This window comes from Hibiscus syriacus, unplaced genomic scaffold (assembly GCF_006381635.1).
Source record: "Hibiscus syriacus cultivar Baekdansim isolate YM2019G1 unplaced genomic scaffold, ASM638163v2 tig00111372_pilon, whole genome shotgun sequence".
Taxonomy (NCBI): Eukaryota; Viridiplantae; Streptophyta; class Magnoliopsida; order Malvales; family Malvaceae; genus Hibiscus; species Hibiscus syriacus.
Genome location: NW_024063072.1, coordinates 826970 through 846239, shown reverse-complemented (window position 1 = coordinate 846239; position 19270 = coordinate 826970). Strand labels below are relative to the sequence as shown.

The following is a 19270-nucleotide window of genomic DNA, read 5'->3' as shown; positions in this document are numbered from 1 at the left end:
AAAAAAATAATATTTTAATTAATATTTATCAAAAATATTAAAAAAATATTAACATTTTTTATAACATGTTATTTAGCCGTATAAATCGATCAGCAAAGAGGAAGGAGAGATTTGTTGCGACTTTAAAACTGATGTTTCGGCGGGTAACGATTCCCCAAATCTCGCCGCTAGTCACTCCAGGCCATTATATAAATTGATTTTTAAAGAAAAATGAAAATAATTTCAAAATACTCTCTCTCTAATATTTTATTTTTTAAAATTCAATAGGGTTTCTTTACAATGAATTGTTAGGGCAAATATAATAGGGTTTAATTTGTCTTCCTTTATTTTCTCACATAACTAAGTTCACATAACTATGTTCACAGAAACTAAAACCAAAAGGATTTCACAAAGACAGAACACAGATTTTCATGGGTTTGTTGTTCCATTTACATTCATATTCTCATCCTTACAGTACCCATCCGTTTCAAACCCCAAATTATATATATTTCTGTCTTTTTTCCTTTTAGATGTAATGTAAAAATTTGCCTTCGATATTTATCAAAATATTATTTTAATTATTATTTTTGAGGTGATTTGACTCTAAATATTTTATTTTAAGATAAAAAGGCTCACATTGACCTTTATTATTTTTTTGAGTATTTTGACTCTCAAAGTTTTATTTTAGGATAAAAAATCATAATTTTGAAGTATTATTAATTTGTTAAGTGATAGTTCCATCCATAAAAGGATATTTTTGTCTCAAAACAAAACATTAAGGGTCAAAATACTCAAAAAAATAAGGACCAAAGCGATTTTTTTTTGCCCTATCGATTCCAAGGTTTCACCTTCATTAATCTGGACCGACCCTCGTAGCACATCTAACTTTGATGGATGAGTCTCACAACAAGGATTTTTTGCATACACAAGGATTCGAACTCAAGATCTTGCTTAAACGATATCAAACAACTATATGATTAAGCGTCATATGTATTTTTTTATATTATGCCTTTTTATGTATCTCAAAAATTCCTATTTTTCGATATTTTATACCCTTATTTTTTGTTTTTGTTTTTAATTAAAAATAAAACGGAAAAAAGTAATAGAAGACACAATGCTAATTAGTACCATATACTACTTGTTATATTGATATTAATAAAAGATTATGATTAATTCGTTGATTCTTTTATTTCAGAAAAACATTGTATTAAAGATGATTTTTGAAGATACTCATTTTTTTCATTTGAATATTATTATTATTATTATAATTATTATTATTATTATTTTATTTTATTATTAATAAATATTATTACAAAGCCCAAATCACGGCCCAATTACAAACAAAACAGAACCGGCCCAGACCAGATAGAAACCCTAAACATTTGGGGTTTTAGCTAGGGTTTCTAAACCCTAGCTCCAGCCACCGCCTCAAGCTTCCAGAAGCCTCAGCCGCCGCTCATTGCCGACACTCCACTGCCAGGTGACCCAACCAGATGCTGCCGACGGTCTACTCTGCGACGACGCCTCAACAGAAGGCTCCAGAAGACCCAACTACCCCTCAACGTCGCTTGCTCTATGGCGAGTCATCACCATAGTCTGATGACTCACCGAGGTACCCCCTTTGGACTGGTCCGAGAGCCACACCGTCGATGGCTATAAAAGCCATCGACCACACCTACAACAAAGAAAGGGAGGAGACAGAGAACCAAAAACAACAAAAAGACAGAGAGCAAAAACAACACAAAACCGAGAACCAACACCAACAACAAACCAACAATGAAAAATAAACTGAGAGAGGAGAGAAACTTACCACGACCATCGGAGGCCTCCAAAACGTCGTCGAACCGTTAAAATACCGAAGGTATTATCTTTAGATCTAGGAAATACTATGAGGTTTTAGGAGAAAAGAATACCAGATTTGGCTTTAGGGTTAAAAGAGCTTTGATTTGGTATGGTTTTGTAAATTCCGGCCGCCGTTCACGGTGGCCGGCGGCGGTGCTTGGCGACGGATCATGGCTGCTGGCCGGTGGTCAGCTCTCTCTCCGGGGAGAAGTCTAGAGAGAACAGAGAGAGTTTTCTCTCTCAGAGAAAGAAAGAGAGGAAAGAAATGAAAAAAAATCGCCCATAAGGGCCGGTCGTTTGGGTATTTAAAACCCTCCCCAAACGACGTCGTTTTGGGGAGGGTACATGTGTAATTTCCCAAATAGGTAAACTATACCCGTAATCCCCATATATTTGTAATATTGCAATTTAGTCATTGGAACTATTTTCTGATCTTTTTAATTTAGTCTCATATTTTCATTTGATATTATTTTAATCCTTATCTGTATATATATATATATGTAGGGTAAATAACAGATTTAGTCCTTTAATTTTAATAATTAATATTTTAATCTGAATAGCATGTTTTAATTTATTTTAATTTGACATTTGAATTTAATATAATTTTATTTTAGTCCATAAATTAATAAATGAGTAAAACAACATGTTTAATCCTTGTAATTTTAAATAATTAATTATGAATTAGGTAGTTAATTCTATTAGGTTATAATTTAGTCACTATTTTCAATTTTTATTTATTTTTTTACAAATTTTATTTATTTTAAATATATAGTTTTAATTTTATTCATTGTTTAGTTATATGTTAATTTTATATGTTTACTTTTAATTATTATTACTATTATTATTTAGTCATAAATATATATATTTATAATATTTATTTTATTTATTAAAATCTTATTTAATTATTTTTAACTTATTTTAATCCTGTTTTAATATTTATTTATTTTTCAATATTAAGAAAGGACAGTCTTAAAACAACTGGATGTCTATTTTTTGATATTTTTAAATAAATAAATATCCTATTTTATAAATTATATATTAATTTTTTATTTATTTATTTTTTAATATCGAAGAAAAGAGCCGTCTTAAGGCACCTAGAAGTCCTTTTCTGATATTTCTAAATAAATAAATATTTTATTTATAAATATATATAAATTAATATTTTTTTCCATAATTATAATTTTGAAATAATAGGATTATAAATTAAATATACTTTTGAATTTTTAAATTTATGATAATAGAGACAATTTATAATTAATAAAGTACCAACTTTGGGCGTTGTAGGGGTGCTAATCCTTCCTTAAACGTAACCGACCACGAATCCCTTTTTATTATTAAAAAACAAATCTTTGGTTAAAACACATACCAGTTTATCTTTTAATCGATGTTTTCTTAAAAACTCTTTTAAATGATGATTTTTAGGTATTCGAACTACCTGACCCAAAAGGTCGATGGCGACTCCCAAAATATTTTAAAAAACATTTATTCACATCACTTTACCCACCAAGTAAAAAATTCGTGCCCGGACGAAAACCGGTTGCGACAGCTTGGCGACTCCGCTGGGGACGTCAAACTTTAAAATTAATTATAAATTGTCTCTATTAATTAGAAATTAAAAATTCATTTATTTAATTTTTAATTCTTTTCTTTCAAATTTTTTATTACTTATTATTTTTATATTATTTTATTAATATTTTTTATTTTATTTTATTCAGGTATTAATTATTTTATTTGTCTGTTAGAGGTTTTAACATTTCTCCTTACACACAACACTTGTATTGCATAACATAAAGCTCTATAATTGAGTTTGTCCCTTTTATGTAGGAGTGAAAGCGACGTCTTCGTGAGAATTTATTCTCCGTGTCAGACCTAGCAAGTAACTTTCGGGGTTCATATGCTCTATGTCTTCGTGAGAATTTATTCTCCTTGTCAAGCATAGAGAAGTGTATCCCCTCGAATTGAACTCAATCCACTTTAGTCTGTGATGGACTAGGATTGAGGGTTAACAGCCCAAGAGGGCACTAACAAGGACAATTCGGGTACCTTTACACCTAGAACTGAAAACCTGCATATAATAAACCCTAGAAACACTCTCGATCTGAAACCATGCCGAAATTTTGTCAGTAGGTATACACAAAAGAGAAATAAGCTCTAGCTTTTATTTCCTTTTCTATTTCCTGAATAAATGCATGCGAACTAGAAATCATGCAGTTAGGTTAAATTTTCCAAACAAAGCATGGAACTAGAAAGCACGAGGTTAAGATTTATACATTGATAGATAGAATTTTCATTTCTATTAATTGGTACTAACCAATTTATTTTCCTTTCTCATCATATTGTTTGCTCTAAACTTGTTTATATTTGAATTCTTTTGTTTGCATTGCATGATCATGGCATAATCAAAAGGTGTTGACTTGAAAGACTGTTCATCAAATTGAAAAGAAATCGTAAATGGACAAAAAGTTTTATGATCAAACAAAATATGATGCGTCCAAGGAAAGACATCCTGAAGAAACTCTGATGATAGAAATGAGCAATGCACACAGAGATCCTGTTATATTAACACCAAAAGTACTCCACAAAGATTCTGCCAGATTGATACCAAAAACAGTCTATGGTAAGAGCATCAGTCAGGGCATTCAGAGTGGAGGAGGTTTTTATGAAGCTCAAGCATGTTATTTGAAGGACTTGAACGACCAAAACAAGAAATTGAGCATATAAATGAAAACCATGCAGGAAGATTTTCAGAAGATCAGTCAAGCCTTTCAAAATACTAGCCTAGGAAGTACCCAGAATAGTGGATAACAGGGGTCACCAAGCTGAAAAAGAGTTGCAACATATATAAGGATCTTGTTCAAGAACTTCTTGGACATAAAGGTTCTCTTACAAAGGAAAATGAGCAACTCCGAGAAATGACACAGAAGATGAAATAGAATGTCATGGAAGAAGTTGCAGTCCAGACAAGCAATATGGTTCTTAAATGATAGATTTAGCTGACTTTACAAGGAGATGAAGCAGATTGAAAACTCAATGGAAGCTAACTGGGCTTTGGAGAAGTTAGAAGTGAAAGATATCCCTATATGTAAAGTTTTGTTTGATGTATCAAAACTTTTGTGTTCAATGAAATCTGTTCTAAGATGATCACTCTTGAGTAAACACCTTTTTCATACATGCATTTGCATTTTGCATCTTTGCATTTTTCATTGTGCATTTATACTCTTATATTTGTTTTTGTACTATACAATTTGCATTTTTATTGTTACATTCATATATTTACATTTGCATTTACATTTGCATTTTTACGTTTGTATTTACATTTGCATATTTCCATAATTACATTTTATTTCAAACTATTTTACATACATTCAATCATGACAACGTGGAATAATTCGTGGAGAATTCTATGACATAATCAAAGTGGAGTTAACTTGGTCTTCCTAAAGAAGGATAATAGCCATGAATGAGATTTTAGCAAGGGTTGGTAAAATTGAGAAACTACAAGAGCAATTTATCGAGACACAACAAAAGATGATTGATCAAGTGAAAAAATTCCAGAATGATTCAAAAGAACAACTGACCAAATTGATGGACCTGATGAATATTGTAATCCATGGAAAGAAACCGTTAGAGGATCCTGTTATGAAAGATTTGAATGGGATTATGAATGATGTAGCTGATACAATAGAAACAAATGACCAAGAACTCGTCAAGAGATGTGAAAATCCAATAAAGCTCCCAGAAAAGGCAACAAAGATCAAGCTAAAGCGAAGCATAGAAGAGGTTCAAAAGCCATTGAAGAAAGCTAAGAAAGGCAAAAAGAAAATGATACCTCTCATTCCAATTCCAATCTCATATTCATATTTATTACCATTTCTTTTTGAAAATGACCTCATAACACCAATTGCTCCAAGGCCTAATACTTATTTGCGTCCAGATTGGCAAGGTGTCAAGAATTCATGCAATTATCATTCTGGAGAGTTTAGCCACTCTACGGAGAATTGTAGGATTGTGAATTTAAAGGTCCAAGATCTTATAACAGAAGGATTGCTATGTTTTGAAGATGGGAAACCTAAGATTCTAAAAAGCTAAAAACTGGTCGAGAAAGAGAAATTTTTGAATTATTATCCGTCTCATGATGTTCAAGAGTCAAACATTCAAAGCAAACATTTTGATCATCATTCACATGGTCTTCAAGAAAGCAAAGTAAGCAATTGTAAGGAGACAATGATGTCAAGGGAAATTCTACCCAAGTTTCCTTCAATTTCGTGCAGCAAGTTATATCTTGAGTTACTCAAAGCCCAGATTATTACTCCATGTCAAGCTAAGCCTTTGTGGCTTCCATACCCGAGTTGGTATAATGAGAAACTCTATTGTGATTATCATGCTGGAGCCCGAGGATACTCTATTGAGAATTGTGGTCGCTTCAAACGACGAGTTCAAGACCTTTTGGTTTAGGGAATCATAGAAGTGGATGATCATTCTATTTTGGTTAAACAATCGAGAATCAAACCCCAAAGTAGAGTTAATAGTATCAAAACAAGTGAAGTACATGCTGTAGAGGAAGAAGAAAATAAAGTACTTGAGCCAAAAATAAAACGTTCAACTTTCAATACTCCTCTGATTATAAATGATAAAAAAGTAAAAGGAGAGGTAATTCGAGACTGGCCCACAGGTTTAAGAATGAATGGGAAAGATGAAAATCTGAATAAACCTCAAACGCATGTATCAGATTTTCTAAAGACTAGTGAAAAGAGTCTGGATACAAAGAGTCTGGTGAATATTACTCCAATTACAACCACAATATGTTTTCAGAATCAGGACAAGGCTGTCATCTTTAGTAAAAGTTGTTCTGAATCCAAAAATGAGCTCAATTACCAGCCAGAGAAGAAAAAGATGATGATGGAGACTGCTCAGAATAAAGTAAAGAGTTATGTATCTGAAGGCTTACCTAAAGAAGTTGACACAAAAGATAATCAAGAAATGGGGGGGGGCAAATGAGAAAAATCTTAGGCCAATTACACACCCAACATTATTGGAATGATGGGGTAGGCTAAATAAACAAGTGGAAGTTGTTATCTACCACTGTAGTACTTTTTTCAGCATCCTGTTTAAACTTGTTTTTTTTAATTTCTCCGCCTTTTGTGCAATAAATAAATTTGTGTTGCTTATTAAGGTTATGAGCATTCAGTCAATTTTGCAATCTTGCAGTTCTTTGAATATCAACTGGATTAAAAAGCTCTTCATGATTAGAGTTATAATCTTTGACAAAATATCAGGATTGAAAACCAGAAAAACAAGGACCATTAACCTTACCTCAGAAGAAATACACCCAAACACTATCCTATTACAAATATGAGATAGCCTACTCCTATTGAAAGGAATTACAAAAAGGCTTGGTATTTATATATAGGAGCATACAACATGGGGCATCATTGGTGTATTACATTACAAAACTGACTAGAGTATTTTTCTATTGATGACATTCGATTGTGAACATAATTTTTACAAATAGGTAAATCTAGTTTAAGTCAGTTGCTTGAGAATTGAACTCTAACAAAGAGATTTTCTGAATTCCACCAAAACACCTAGACTATAACAGATTATTCTTAACAAGCTTAAGAAATTGGATTTGGATAGCCATGTTATATTATTATATACAATAAAGCTTGAGTTGTCCCACTAGAGCAAATGGTTAATCGCCCCGACTTTATGGATAATATTCAGCCAACCCATTATATTATTATATATAATAAAGCTGTCCCTCTAGATCAATTGGTTAATAGCCCTGGCTTTATGGATAAGTTTCAATTAACCTGATAAATGTGATTATATTATTACAATAAAGTTGAATTCAGCTAGCCAAAGTGGCAAATGTGTTAACAAATGGACTAAGGGAGTTACGAAACACCTGTTATAGTCAACTTCACACAAGCACTCAGAAATTTCATTTTTAGACCGATATTTTTGCACTACTTTGATTAGATGAGTCTAAATGAAAGATTCCAGAGAATTGAAATGGAAGGATTCTAGAAGGTCTAGTGATTGGCAATCCTAGTTGCGTCATTTTGTACGCATCCGGTTAAAATACCAAGTCCTCAAAGTGAGACATGTGACAAAGTTCACAAAGAGCGAGAGATGAGTGACATCTTAAATAGATGTAACCATAGAAAATAGGAAGGCCATCCTGAAACCAAACCAAATCTTGATACTTGTCAAAAAATTATAATTCTCAAACATTACAGAGTTGTTGATTCTTTGGATATTCTTTGAATTCATGCTTATGATTTGATTTTATTGTGAACCTATGATAGGCAATACTTTGCAAAATTCTTTCATAAAAGAAAGGAGAAAAAAACATTTTCAAACAGGACAGTCTCAAATGAAGAAGGTCCTTGAAGCAACTGTTACTTATTCTACCTCTGTTGTAGAAAAAGAATGAACGAGGCCAGAATAATGAAGCACTTCACATTTTTGAAGGCAAGTGGTCCAAAAAGCCAGAAAGTCTGGAGAATTGAACTTGTGACACTCTCATATGACATTATTAGTAGCTCATCAAGAAAGATTATCGTTTATCTCATGCTGAGGGCAATAAGCATCACCAGACAAATTATTTTCCCCAGTCATCAATCCTTGTTCTCTAGAAGATTACATCACAGAGTTATAAGTCCCATTAAGGTATATTATGGGAATGAATAAGTCCACCATCTGCACTCTGGTTATACTGTGATACTGGTTCAAGTCTTGATGCATAATTGCTACCTCTTCCATGCCGATTATTTTTCTTGTCAGGATTATATCCATTATGTCTTTCAGAAAATTGTTGAATTTGAATTTGAGGACTTATGGCACAGAATTAGACATTGGAACAGAATCTACCCTTATAGGCCTTTTATATAGGGTAACATTGGTTACAGGATTCCAAAAGTTGAAGATGACCAGTTTTACTGTCAAATAAACCGTTCCATAATTCGAAAAGAGTGGGATATATTGGAGCAGCAGAAGAGACAGTTGTCGTAGCAGTCATTGTAAGAAAATGCACCAACAAAAATCTTCTAGTTTATCATGATGATGCTTATTTCTTCCAGTAAGGTTGTTACGCTGGATGCCACTAACAACAAGGTCGAATTCGACAAATCTACTCATCAATTACTCCAACCGATCATCATTCAGTTCTTGCACATCTGTTTTCAAAAGTATGCCAAGACAGTAAAAGGCAACTTATGCATCATTGATCCCAGAGAAAAGAGACAGGACATTGATGCCACCATGGAACATGTCTCTATACAGATCATCGTGTATAGTTTTTAGGGAAACCTAGAAGTATTTTCACCTCATCAGATTCAAGTGGAATAACTTTATTCCTTTCAACCCATACTAGATTCCATTTTCAGCACTCATCAAGAACATACTTCTGGACACTCGAAGGTAGCTCATCGCCATAAGCTTCAAGAGCCTTACAGATCCTTTCTGTCAATTTGGCACTTCCTGTACATGTTTGTAAACAGTTCAACTTTGTTCTTGGATCCCAGGAAGGCCATCATTTCTTTTTCAATGGAAAAATATCACGTATAGTGCGTGGAGAAAACAAGATAAGAGAAAATTTGTTCTCAATTGGCAGATTATAAATATATTCCCTTTTAAGTGTAGTAGCATGAAAATGCTTCGAATCTACAAATTTTGGCTCTACATCGAATAAGTACTGTGATATTCCAGTCCAAACATTAACTGTAGCAAGTGTCATGTTCTCGTAGTAGAAATAAGGAGCCCCAATAGCATCTTCTGAAAGTGTTCTTTGAGTTATCTGATCTGGTTTGGTATAAACCCCAAAACCAATCATTGGATTTGAAAGATGAATTTGCTCATAGTAGAAATAAGAAGACCCAATAGCATCTTCTGGAAGTGTTCTTTGAGTGATCTGATTTGGTTTGGTATGAACCTCAAAACCAATCATTGGATTTGAAAGATAAATTTGCTCATAGTAGAAATAAGAAGACCCAATAGCATCTTATGGAAGTGTTCTTTGAGTTATCTGATCTGGTTTGGTATGAACCCCAAAACCAATCATTGGATTTGAAAGATAAATTTGCTCATAATAGAAATAAAAAGACCCAGTAGCATCTTCTAGAAGTGTTCTTTGAGTTATCTGATCTGGTTTGGTATAAACCCTAAAACCAATCATTAGATTTGAAAGATGAATTTGCTCATAGTAGAAATAAGAAGACCCAATAGCATCTTCTGGAAGTATTCTTTGAGTTATCTGATCTGGTTCGGTAGGAACCCCAGAACCAATCATTGGAATTAAAAGATGAACTGCATGATCGTCTTCATTAAGAAGCTTCTTTTCAAGCTTCCTCTGCTTCTTCCTTTTCAAAAATCATAGCCCAAGTTTCGCCTTTGCTTGTAATTGGGATCATTGCATAATGACTTCCTATCTTCTACCATAAGAAGTGCGTCAGTAGCCTTAGCCATTTGAGCAGCACATATAAAATCTGTCAACTTTGCAATTGATGAATCCGGACCACATCTCTCCATGGCTATTGAAGCCTCAGCCTCTGAGAATCCCATTTTTTGTCAAGTATAACAGTTTATTCTCCTCATCAGAACCAGAATTCAGGATTTCCTCGGTATCAGAAAGAACTATCAATATCTGTGAAATCATCCTGAAAGATCGTTTCATAATCAGATGAGTTGTTATCAGAATCAACATGTTGCATGGGTGTGGATTTTTCAAGAGCTTGTACCACTGTATATGTAGTCTTGCTATTGCACCAAATTACTGTTCACATAAATTGGTTTATCTCCCACAGAAAAGTATATTTCAGAGATGGCTTTCACTGAAAGATGATAAGCCACTGTGTCAGCCTGGAACGGATCACCAAGCTATTTATATTACTCTGTCTGACTAAATCTCTCCAGATACATAAAAAGGTCACCTCATTCAGAAGACACATATCTCAGACGTTTATGTCATAATGATTGAGTACTTCTTAAGTTTGTGACAACATGAAGAGAATTTCTCCAGTTACTTGACAATACTACTGTTTAGTAACACCAGAATGAGAATATTCAAGATAAATAGATTTGGGGCACGAATAAAGTTACAAATACCTACAACAGTTCATTGTCAAAATTGGACCTCGTGGGGATCATGACATTTCAGTCAAACAGACATTGAGAGTGAATCAGACAAATCTAGAGGGGCATGCTGAAAGCCCATTTCAATCAGAATCAAGAATGTTGATGTATTTTGAACGTTCGTATCAGCAATTGTTGGGGCATGCTGAAGGCCCATATCATCCTGTGTAAAAATCATTGATTTAAGAAAATATTTCCAATGAGACAGAAAGATATAAAGAATGAAAATGGTGAAACAGTAACAGTCGATTTAACCATACATAATTGCTTCGTTCATCAGGCAGTTGCATTAGAATCTTGTTGTTGTTGAAAAAATATCTACTCAGCAAATATGATTTCAAATACCCAATCTTCTTAAACCATGTGTCACATGACAGTGTGTTCTTTGATAAACTACATCATGATTGCATGGATAAAGAAACCCAGGCAGACTACTCGATCCAGGGATCAGTTCCTCAAGATCTCAACCTTGAATTTTGCATTCTTTGTATTGGTGATGATTAGAAATATTTCTTTGAGATTCCTGACAGTTAGTTTCAATCATGTTGTTGAGATCACGAAGCTGTTTTTCATATCAGTGTTTGTTTACTTGTTGATATTGAACAAATAAAGAGGCTCAACTTATGTTATTCTTATTTCCATTGTTACCGGGATTATTATTACCAGCCAGGGTGAACTGAGTTTTCATCTATTTTGGTTTTATCATGTGCGTTTCATCCCCAGCGGCAAAAATTCCATGGATATCGTTCTGTACATGGCTCCTATAGATGATGTGTTTCTAATTCCTACAACACTTGTTATGGAAGAAAATGTGATCAATATCACACTTACCCTTGCCTGAGAGAATATCGAGATCAATTGGTATCTCTTATTCAATTCATCACTAGCCTATCTTGCGAATTTGACCAACTTTTTGGTTATACTAACATCACACTTGAATCCCCACTGAGTTTTGTTCTCAAATGGTCTTTTGACATCATACAAAAATTTTGAACACCATGCAAAGAGCTTCAATGATTGAGAAATCTGAGCAGAAGCCACATGAAAGGATGAATGTGTTGTCAAATGTTTTACGAACATCTAAGCAGAAACCACAGGAAAGGATGAATGCGCTGTCAAATGTTTTACGAACCTGCTATTGTGATGTTGAACCAATGTTGTGATCATATAGTTTCCATTTTTTATCCAAGATGAAGTTTGTCTTCTTCAACTTCAATATTATAAGATGATATATGATGAAGATTTCTTTCCGCAGATGGAGAGCTGAAATTTTAAACACAAGAAACTAGTTAAACGATAGGTTATGGTTAATCATCTCGACATGATATGGTCCAAGTTACTTTGTTCGAGAACCAACTAAATGTGGAGACATGAAATGAATTGAGATAAATTCTCCTTATGATGTGTTTCAAGAGTCAAATCAGAACAGACTCTACTCTCCTAATTAATCCCTGCTGAGTCAGGCATATCTACATCTACACTCTTCAAAGAGGCTATATTCCCTTTTTAAAGATGACAGATTCTCTTTTCAAAGATGAAAGCTTTATCGGATTTCTGCACAACTCCAAGCAAAGAAAGTTGGTTTTATCCAAGACAAAATGGGGCATCAAGGTCATAGTTCTAACTACGACAAGAGTTCCACAAATGAAACAATTCTTCTAAGATTTTCATGAAGCAAAGAAGGCATAAAGATACAAGTTGATCAGATGGTTCTTCAGAAATGCAAGCTTGATAGCATAAGTTGCTACACTGATATCCAGAGGTGACCCTGGCAATAAATGATGAAGTGGAGGAAAATCGAGTTCACCATTTTGAAGTCAAATGAAGATTGCATCAACATTCATGCATCATATTTAGACATTGCAAAATAGGAGCATTTTCATTCATTTTATCCATGTTGAATATTTGACAGGAATTTCAAAGATTTTAGCAAATATTCAAATCCATCGCAATGGATCAATATTTCCAGAAAGAGTTCATAATGAGAATAACTCATCTGAAGAAGGAAGAAGAAGTTCATAATGAGAAGAACTTGTTCAACTTTTCGCTTGAATTCATCATTCGATGGATCAACATTACCAGGTCGAGTTCATAATGAGAAGAACTCATCTGAAGAAGGAAGAAGAAGTTCATAATGAGAAGAACTTGTTCAACTTTTTGCTTGAATTCATCATTCGATGGATCAGCATTACCGGGTCGAGTTCATAATGAGAAGAACTCATCTGAAGAAGAAAGAAGAAGTTCATAATAAGAAGAATTTGTTCAACCTTTAGATTGAATTCATCACTCGATGTATCAACGTTTCCAGAGAAAGTTCATAATGAGAAGAACTCATCTGAAGAAGGAAGAAGAAGTTCATAATGAGAAGAGTTTGTTCGACCTTTTGCATGACTCTATCACAGAAGGAGATATATCATCATCAGCATTTCCAGAAGGAGTTCATAATGAGAAGAATTCATCTGAAGAAGAAGAAGTTCACAATGAGAAGAGCTTGTTCAACCTTTGCTAGATTACATCATAAAAGGAGATGAGTTGTCATCCCCAGTGGAAAAGTTCATAATGAGAAGAACTAATCCCAAAGAAGAATTAGTTCAACATTTCCATCATAATCAAGTGAAGTCAAATGAAAAAAAACTTATTATCTTTTCGTCTTTGCTCTATTCTTGTTAACACAAGAATAAGCAAAGAGGGGCAGCTGAAGATACTCATTTTTTTTCATTTGAATATTATTTATATTATTATTATTATTATAATTATTATTATTATTATTATTATTTTATTTTATTATTAATAAATATTATTACAAAGCCCAAATCACGGCCCAGTTACAAACAAAACAGAATCGGCCCAGACCAGATAGAAACCCTAAACATTTGGGGTTTCAGCTAGGGTTTCTAAACCCTAGCTCCAGCCGCCGCCTCAAGCTTCCAGAAGCCACAGCCGCCGCTCATTACCGACACTCCACTGCCAGGTGACCCAACCAGATGCTGCCGACGGTCTACTCTGCCACGACGCCTCAACAGAATGCTCCAGAAGACCCAACTACCCCTCTACGTCGCTTGCTCTATGGTGAGTCATCACCATAGTCTGATGACTCACCGAGGTGCCCCCTTTGGACTGGTCCGAGAGCCACACCGTCGATGGCTATAAAAGCCATCGACCACACCTACAACAAAGAAAGGGAGGAGACAGAGAACCAAAAACAACAAAAATACAGAGAGCAAAAACAACACAAAACTGAGAACCAACACCAACAACAAACCAACAACGAAAAATAAACTGATAGAGGAGAGAAACTTACCACGACCATCGGAGCCCTCCAAAACGTCGTCGAACCGTTAAAATACCGAAGGTATTATCTTTAGATCTAGGAAATACTGTGAGGTTTTAGGAGAAAAGAATACCAGATTTGGCTTTAGGGTTAAAAAAGCTTTGATTTGGTATGGTTTTGTAAATTCCGGCCGCCGTTCACGGTGGTCGGCGGCGGTGCTTGGCGACGGATCATGGTTGCCAGCCGATGGTCAGCTCTCTCTCCGGGGAGAGAGTCTAGAGAGAACAGAGAGAGTTTTCTCTCTCAGAGAAAGAAAGAGAGGAAAGAAATGAAAAAAAATGGCCCATAAGGGCCGGCCGTTTGGGTATTTAAAACCCTCCCCAAACGACGTCATTTTGGGGAGGGTACATGTGTAATTTCCCAAATAGGTAAACTATACCCGCAATCCCCATATATTTGTAACATTGCAATTTAGTCACTGGAACTATTTTCTGATCTTTTTAATTTAGTCTCATATTTTCATTTGATATTATTGTAATCCTTATCTGTATATATATATATTTAGGGTAAATAACATATTTAGTCCTTTAATTTTAATAATTAATATTTTAATCTGAATAGCATGTTTTAATTTATTTTAATTTGACATTCGAATTTAATATAATTTTATTTTAGTCCATAAATTAATAAATGAGTAAAATAACATGTTTAATCCTTGTAATTTTAAATAATTAATTATGAATTAGGTAGTTAATTCTATTAGGTTATAATTTAGTCACTATTTTCAATTTTTATTTATTTATTTACAAATTTTATTTATTTTAAATATATAGTTTTAATTTTATTCATTGTTTAGTTATATGTTAATTTTATATGTTTACTTTTAATTATTATTACTATTATTATTTAGTCATAAATATATATATATTTATAATATTTATTTTATTTATTAAAATCTTATTTAATTATTTTTAACTTATTTTAATCCTGTTTTAATATTTATTTATTTTTCAATATTAAGAAAGGACAGTCTTAAAAAAACTGGATGTCCATTTTCTGATATTTTTAAATAAATAAATATCATATTTTATAAATTATATATTAATTTTTCATTTTTTTTAATATCGAAGAAAAGAGCTGTCTTAAGGCACCTAGAAGTCATTTTCTGATATTTCTAAATAAATAAATATTTTATTTATAAATATATAAAAATTAATATTTTTTTCCATAATTATAATTTTGAAATAATAGGATTATAAATTAAATATACTTTTGAATTTTTAAATTTATGATAATAGAGACAATTTATAATTAATAAAGTACCAATTTTGGGCGTTGTAGGGGTGCTAATCCTTCCCTAAACGTAACCGACCACGAATCCCTTTTTATTATTAAAAAACGAATCTTTGGTTAAAACGCAGACTAGTTTATCTTTTAATCGATGTTTTCTTAAAAACTCTTTTAAAGGATGATTTTTAGGTATTCAACCTACCTGACCCAAAAGGTCGATGGTGACTACCAAAATATTTTAAAAACTATTTATTCACATCACTTTACCCACCAAGTAAAAAATTCGTACCCGGACGAAAATCGGTTACGACAATTTTCATTTAAAAAAAGAGAACATAGATAAGGAATGCCATAATAATCTGAGTATGATGAAAACAATAATACGATGGGAAAATTAATATGAAATCGAGAGAGTATTATTTAAATAGCCATATAATCAAATTAAAAGTAGAGGGTTAAACCTAAAAGATCAGAAAGGAAGACAAAATAGGGTTGAATTTTTAAAATATTTCATCGTTAATATGGGAATCAACAAGAAAGATTCCATCTCTTTCGTGCATCATTGTGAAAAATATTCACCATCATTTCCTTGAATTCTTTGTTCAGATTTTCTCAGTTTTGAAAACTTATTTTTTCTTTGATGAAATTATTTAGATACTCCTAATCTGATGAACATATCCATGATTCCACCATACCTTCACTTCTGGAACCCACATGTTCCGGCCCTTTATCCCCATGAAAATCCGACGGAGACGACGACAAGTTGCTCACTTTCCCATTCATGGAACGTAGGAGATTCTGATCATGTTCTTGTGAAGATACCATGTTTTGAAGGTCGGCGAGGCTGGCATCGGCATGGCCTTGGCTCGATCCAAACTCTTCTAAAGCACCCATTTTGAGAGAGAATTCCAATGACTCGCGTGACTTTGTTCCGAGAATGTTTGAACCGGAAAGTGGGTATTTTTGAGGGGTTTGAAGGAGAGGTTGAAAGTTAAGAATCGGGTTTTGCATGTTGATGTTGAGTAGATTCTGAGTCTTCTTTAAATGGCCTAACTCGAACGGTAGTTGGTAGTTAATGGAAGTTGAACTAGAACTAGTGTTTCTGTTGTTGTTGTTGTTGTTAGTTCTTGGATTAGAAACTATAGCGTCAGCCATTGATGAGCTAAGAAGAGGTGGAGGACTGATTTTTTCAGAAAATGGTCGTAAAAGATAATGAGGAGCTGGTGAAGGATCGAAATGGGTTGATCTAAAAGTGGAAGAAGGTGGATCAAATAGATCGAGCCTGGCTCTCGGGAAAGGTGACAAGGTGAAGGGTGGCTCGGGGATCCCGGTGAATTCTTGAACCATGGCCCGGAAATTGCTGGTATCTGTGGTCATAACAGTTGTTGCTGCACGCCTAGAAACTCTGGTTCTCTTCTTCGGATTACGCACCGTCTTGCTCTTGTTGTTTGGTTGGCTATTTGTGGCGGAAACCGAGCATTGGTTCGAACTTTCTGGTCCTTGAGGGACCTGCAACAATGGAGAAGTGGCTCTACTCTGTGCTTGTTGGTTGGCAAACAGTTGTTGAGTCATTAGTGCCGCCGATGACGCAGTCATGTACCTACTAAGGTCAGTGCAATTGGGCTCAGATCTTAGATTTTTTGACCAAATCGCATCGAGATTAAGGACCGACCTCGGATTCCCCGTTGTTGCTGAAAGTTGCAGTGATCTTGATAAAGGATGATAATCTAAGTATGATGAAGGGTCGAACATAGTCGATGAAGAGTGGCTCTGCGGTTGCTGTAGCACCGGCGGCGGCGTCTGGTTACCCAAAGGATCATGACCGATATGGCTCAATGGGCTATGGTTCAAAAAAGCTGAGATTGACTCCACGCGTGAATCATACTCTTCGCTGCCACCACTTGATGATTGCAAACTACCACTATTACCGGAATCCATGGGAAGAAGAAAAAGAGAAGACGTAAAAGAAAAGAAGAAAGAATGTTTCGGTCAAGAGATTTTTTTAGCTTACTTCACCATACTCAGAGTCATTTAAGAAGGAAAAAACAAAGCACTGAACACGAAGCTAAAGCATGAGGTAATAGTAATACGATCGAAAGAGAGAAAAAGAAAGAGTAAGATCTTCTGGAAGAAACGCTATCTCAGAAATCATCGGAAAATACCCATAAATATGCTGTCTTTAGAGCTCTAAACTGCAAAACCAAGACACTGGTTTGCTTGCTTGCTTTATCTTTGAGCAAAAAGAGCATAAAAGCTCAGGGATTATCAATGGCTGAAGAAGAGATGAAAAATCAAAGTTCAATCTCCACCCCCCCCCCCTAAAGAGATGTTTGGTTTTGGATGAAAGCAACTAGTCAAAGTATATCTGAGTTGTGGTTTTGAATTTTATTTTTATATTTAAAAGATAAAAATAACCTTTTTCTGTTTTTTTATTAATTTAGATGATTATAAAATAGCATCGATTCGAAAGATTTTTAATTATTTAATAATAAATATATGTAAATATCATATTCAAACTGAAAACCTTTAAAGAAAAACAATATCCCGATTGTTTGATTCATGTTGTGTAATTTAAATATGTTATGATAAAATAAAATAATTTTATCAATATTATTTTCTCAATTTAATAAATATATTAAAGTAATAATCAAAGTTAAATTAATTTAATTCAAATAAACAAATTATTTATTCTAAGAGGAAGAAAAACTTCATATTCAATCAAATATTTTATATTTTAATATATATATTAAAATAATTCCCTTTTGTTTGGGGAATAATGTGTTAGCCATTGAAGCAAACAAATTGAAGAAAAATGGTAGTCGAAGTAGAATGGTATAAGAGGGGAAAAATATTTAATAAAAGATAAGGGTAAAGTATACAAATGATCCCTAACTAAAAAAAGATATTATTTTATTAAGTTCCCGACTATTAAAAGTTACAAAATAGACTCTTGATTATAGGGTGTTGCGTTGTTGAGTTCATCGACTACTAAAAGTTACAAAATGATCATCCGACTATTTATTGTGTTTTAAACTCGTCATTTTCTATTAAAAAATGGTTCGATGCAAAAATAAGTGCTCAAACTATACCCTAAGTTAACTTTAGGTACCTAAAGTATTTTTCGTTAAAAATATGTGTATAAGGTTTTTTCTATTACACTTTTAGGTGCCTAATGTTTTCTTCATTACACTTTTAGGTGCATACGTAGTAACAGTCCTTAAAAAAGTCGTTAAGTGACTCATGTCATGTTTATATTTTGGCTTAATGCAGAAATATGTGCTCAAACTATATCTTAAGTTAACTTTAGGTGCTTAAAGAATTTTTCACTAAGAATATGTGCCAAATGTTTTCAACATTACACTTTTAGGTGCCTACGCAGTAATAGTCATTAAAAAAAGTCGTTAAGTGACCCATGTCATGTTTATATTTTGGTTTAATACAAAAATAAGTGCCCAAACTATATTTCAAGTTAACTTTAGGTGCCTAAAGAATTTTTCGCTAAGAATTTGTGTCTAATGTTTTCGACGTTACATTTTTTGATGCCTAAGCTGTAACGACCATTATTTGACATTTGTCGCGTTTATATATTTTTTAAGAATATAAAATTATATATTCTTAAAAAGTTAAAATATTATTTAAAAAACATTTGTTTAAAGGAAAAAATTATTTCTTCCCGCCAACGCAAAAATTCTCCCCCTTCCCTAGTTGCATTCAAATCACCCCTCTATCGTCCCCATAAATCTCTAAAGTTAA

General features: G+C 33.4%; 1 protein-coding gene across 1 annotated transcript; it reads right to left on the bottom strand.

The window, feature by feature from the left end:
• Window positions 1–16039: 16039 nt before the first annotated feature.
• Window positions 16040–17515, bottom strand: LOC120159684 (rhoGEF domain-containing protein gxcI-like). The gene has a single exon (XM_039170250.1). The coding sequence runs from the start codon at window positions 17453–17455 to the stop codon at window positions 16178–16180; it is 1278 nt and encodes a 425-aa protein (XP_039026181.1). The 5' UTR covers window positions 17456–17515; the 3' UTR covers window positions 16040–16177.
• Between the last annotated feature and the right edge of the window lie 1755 nt (window positions 17516–19270).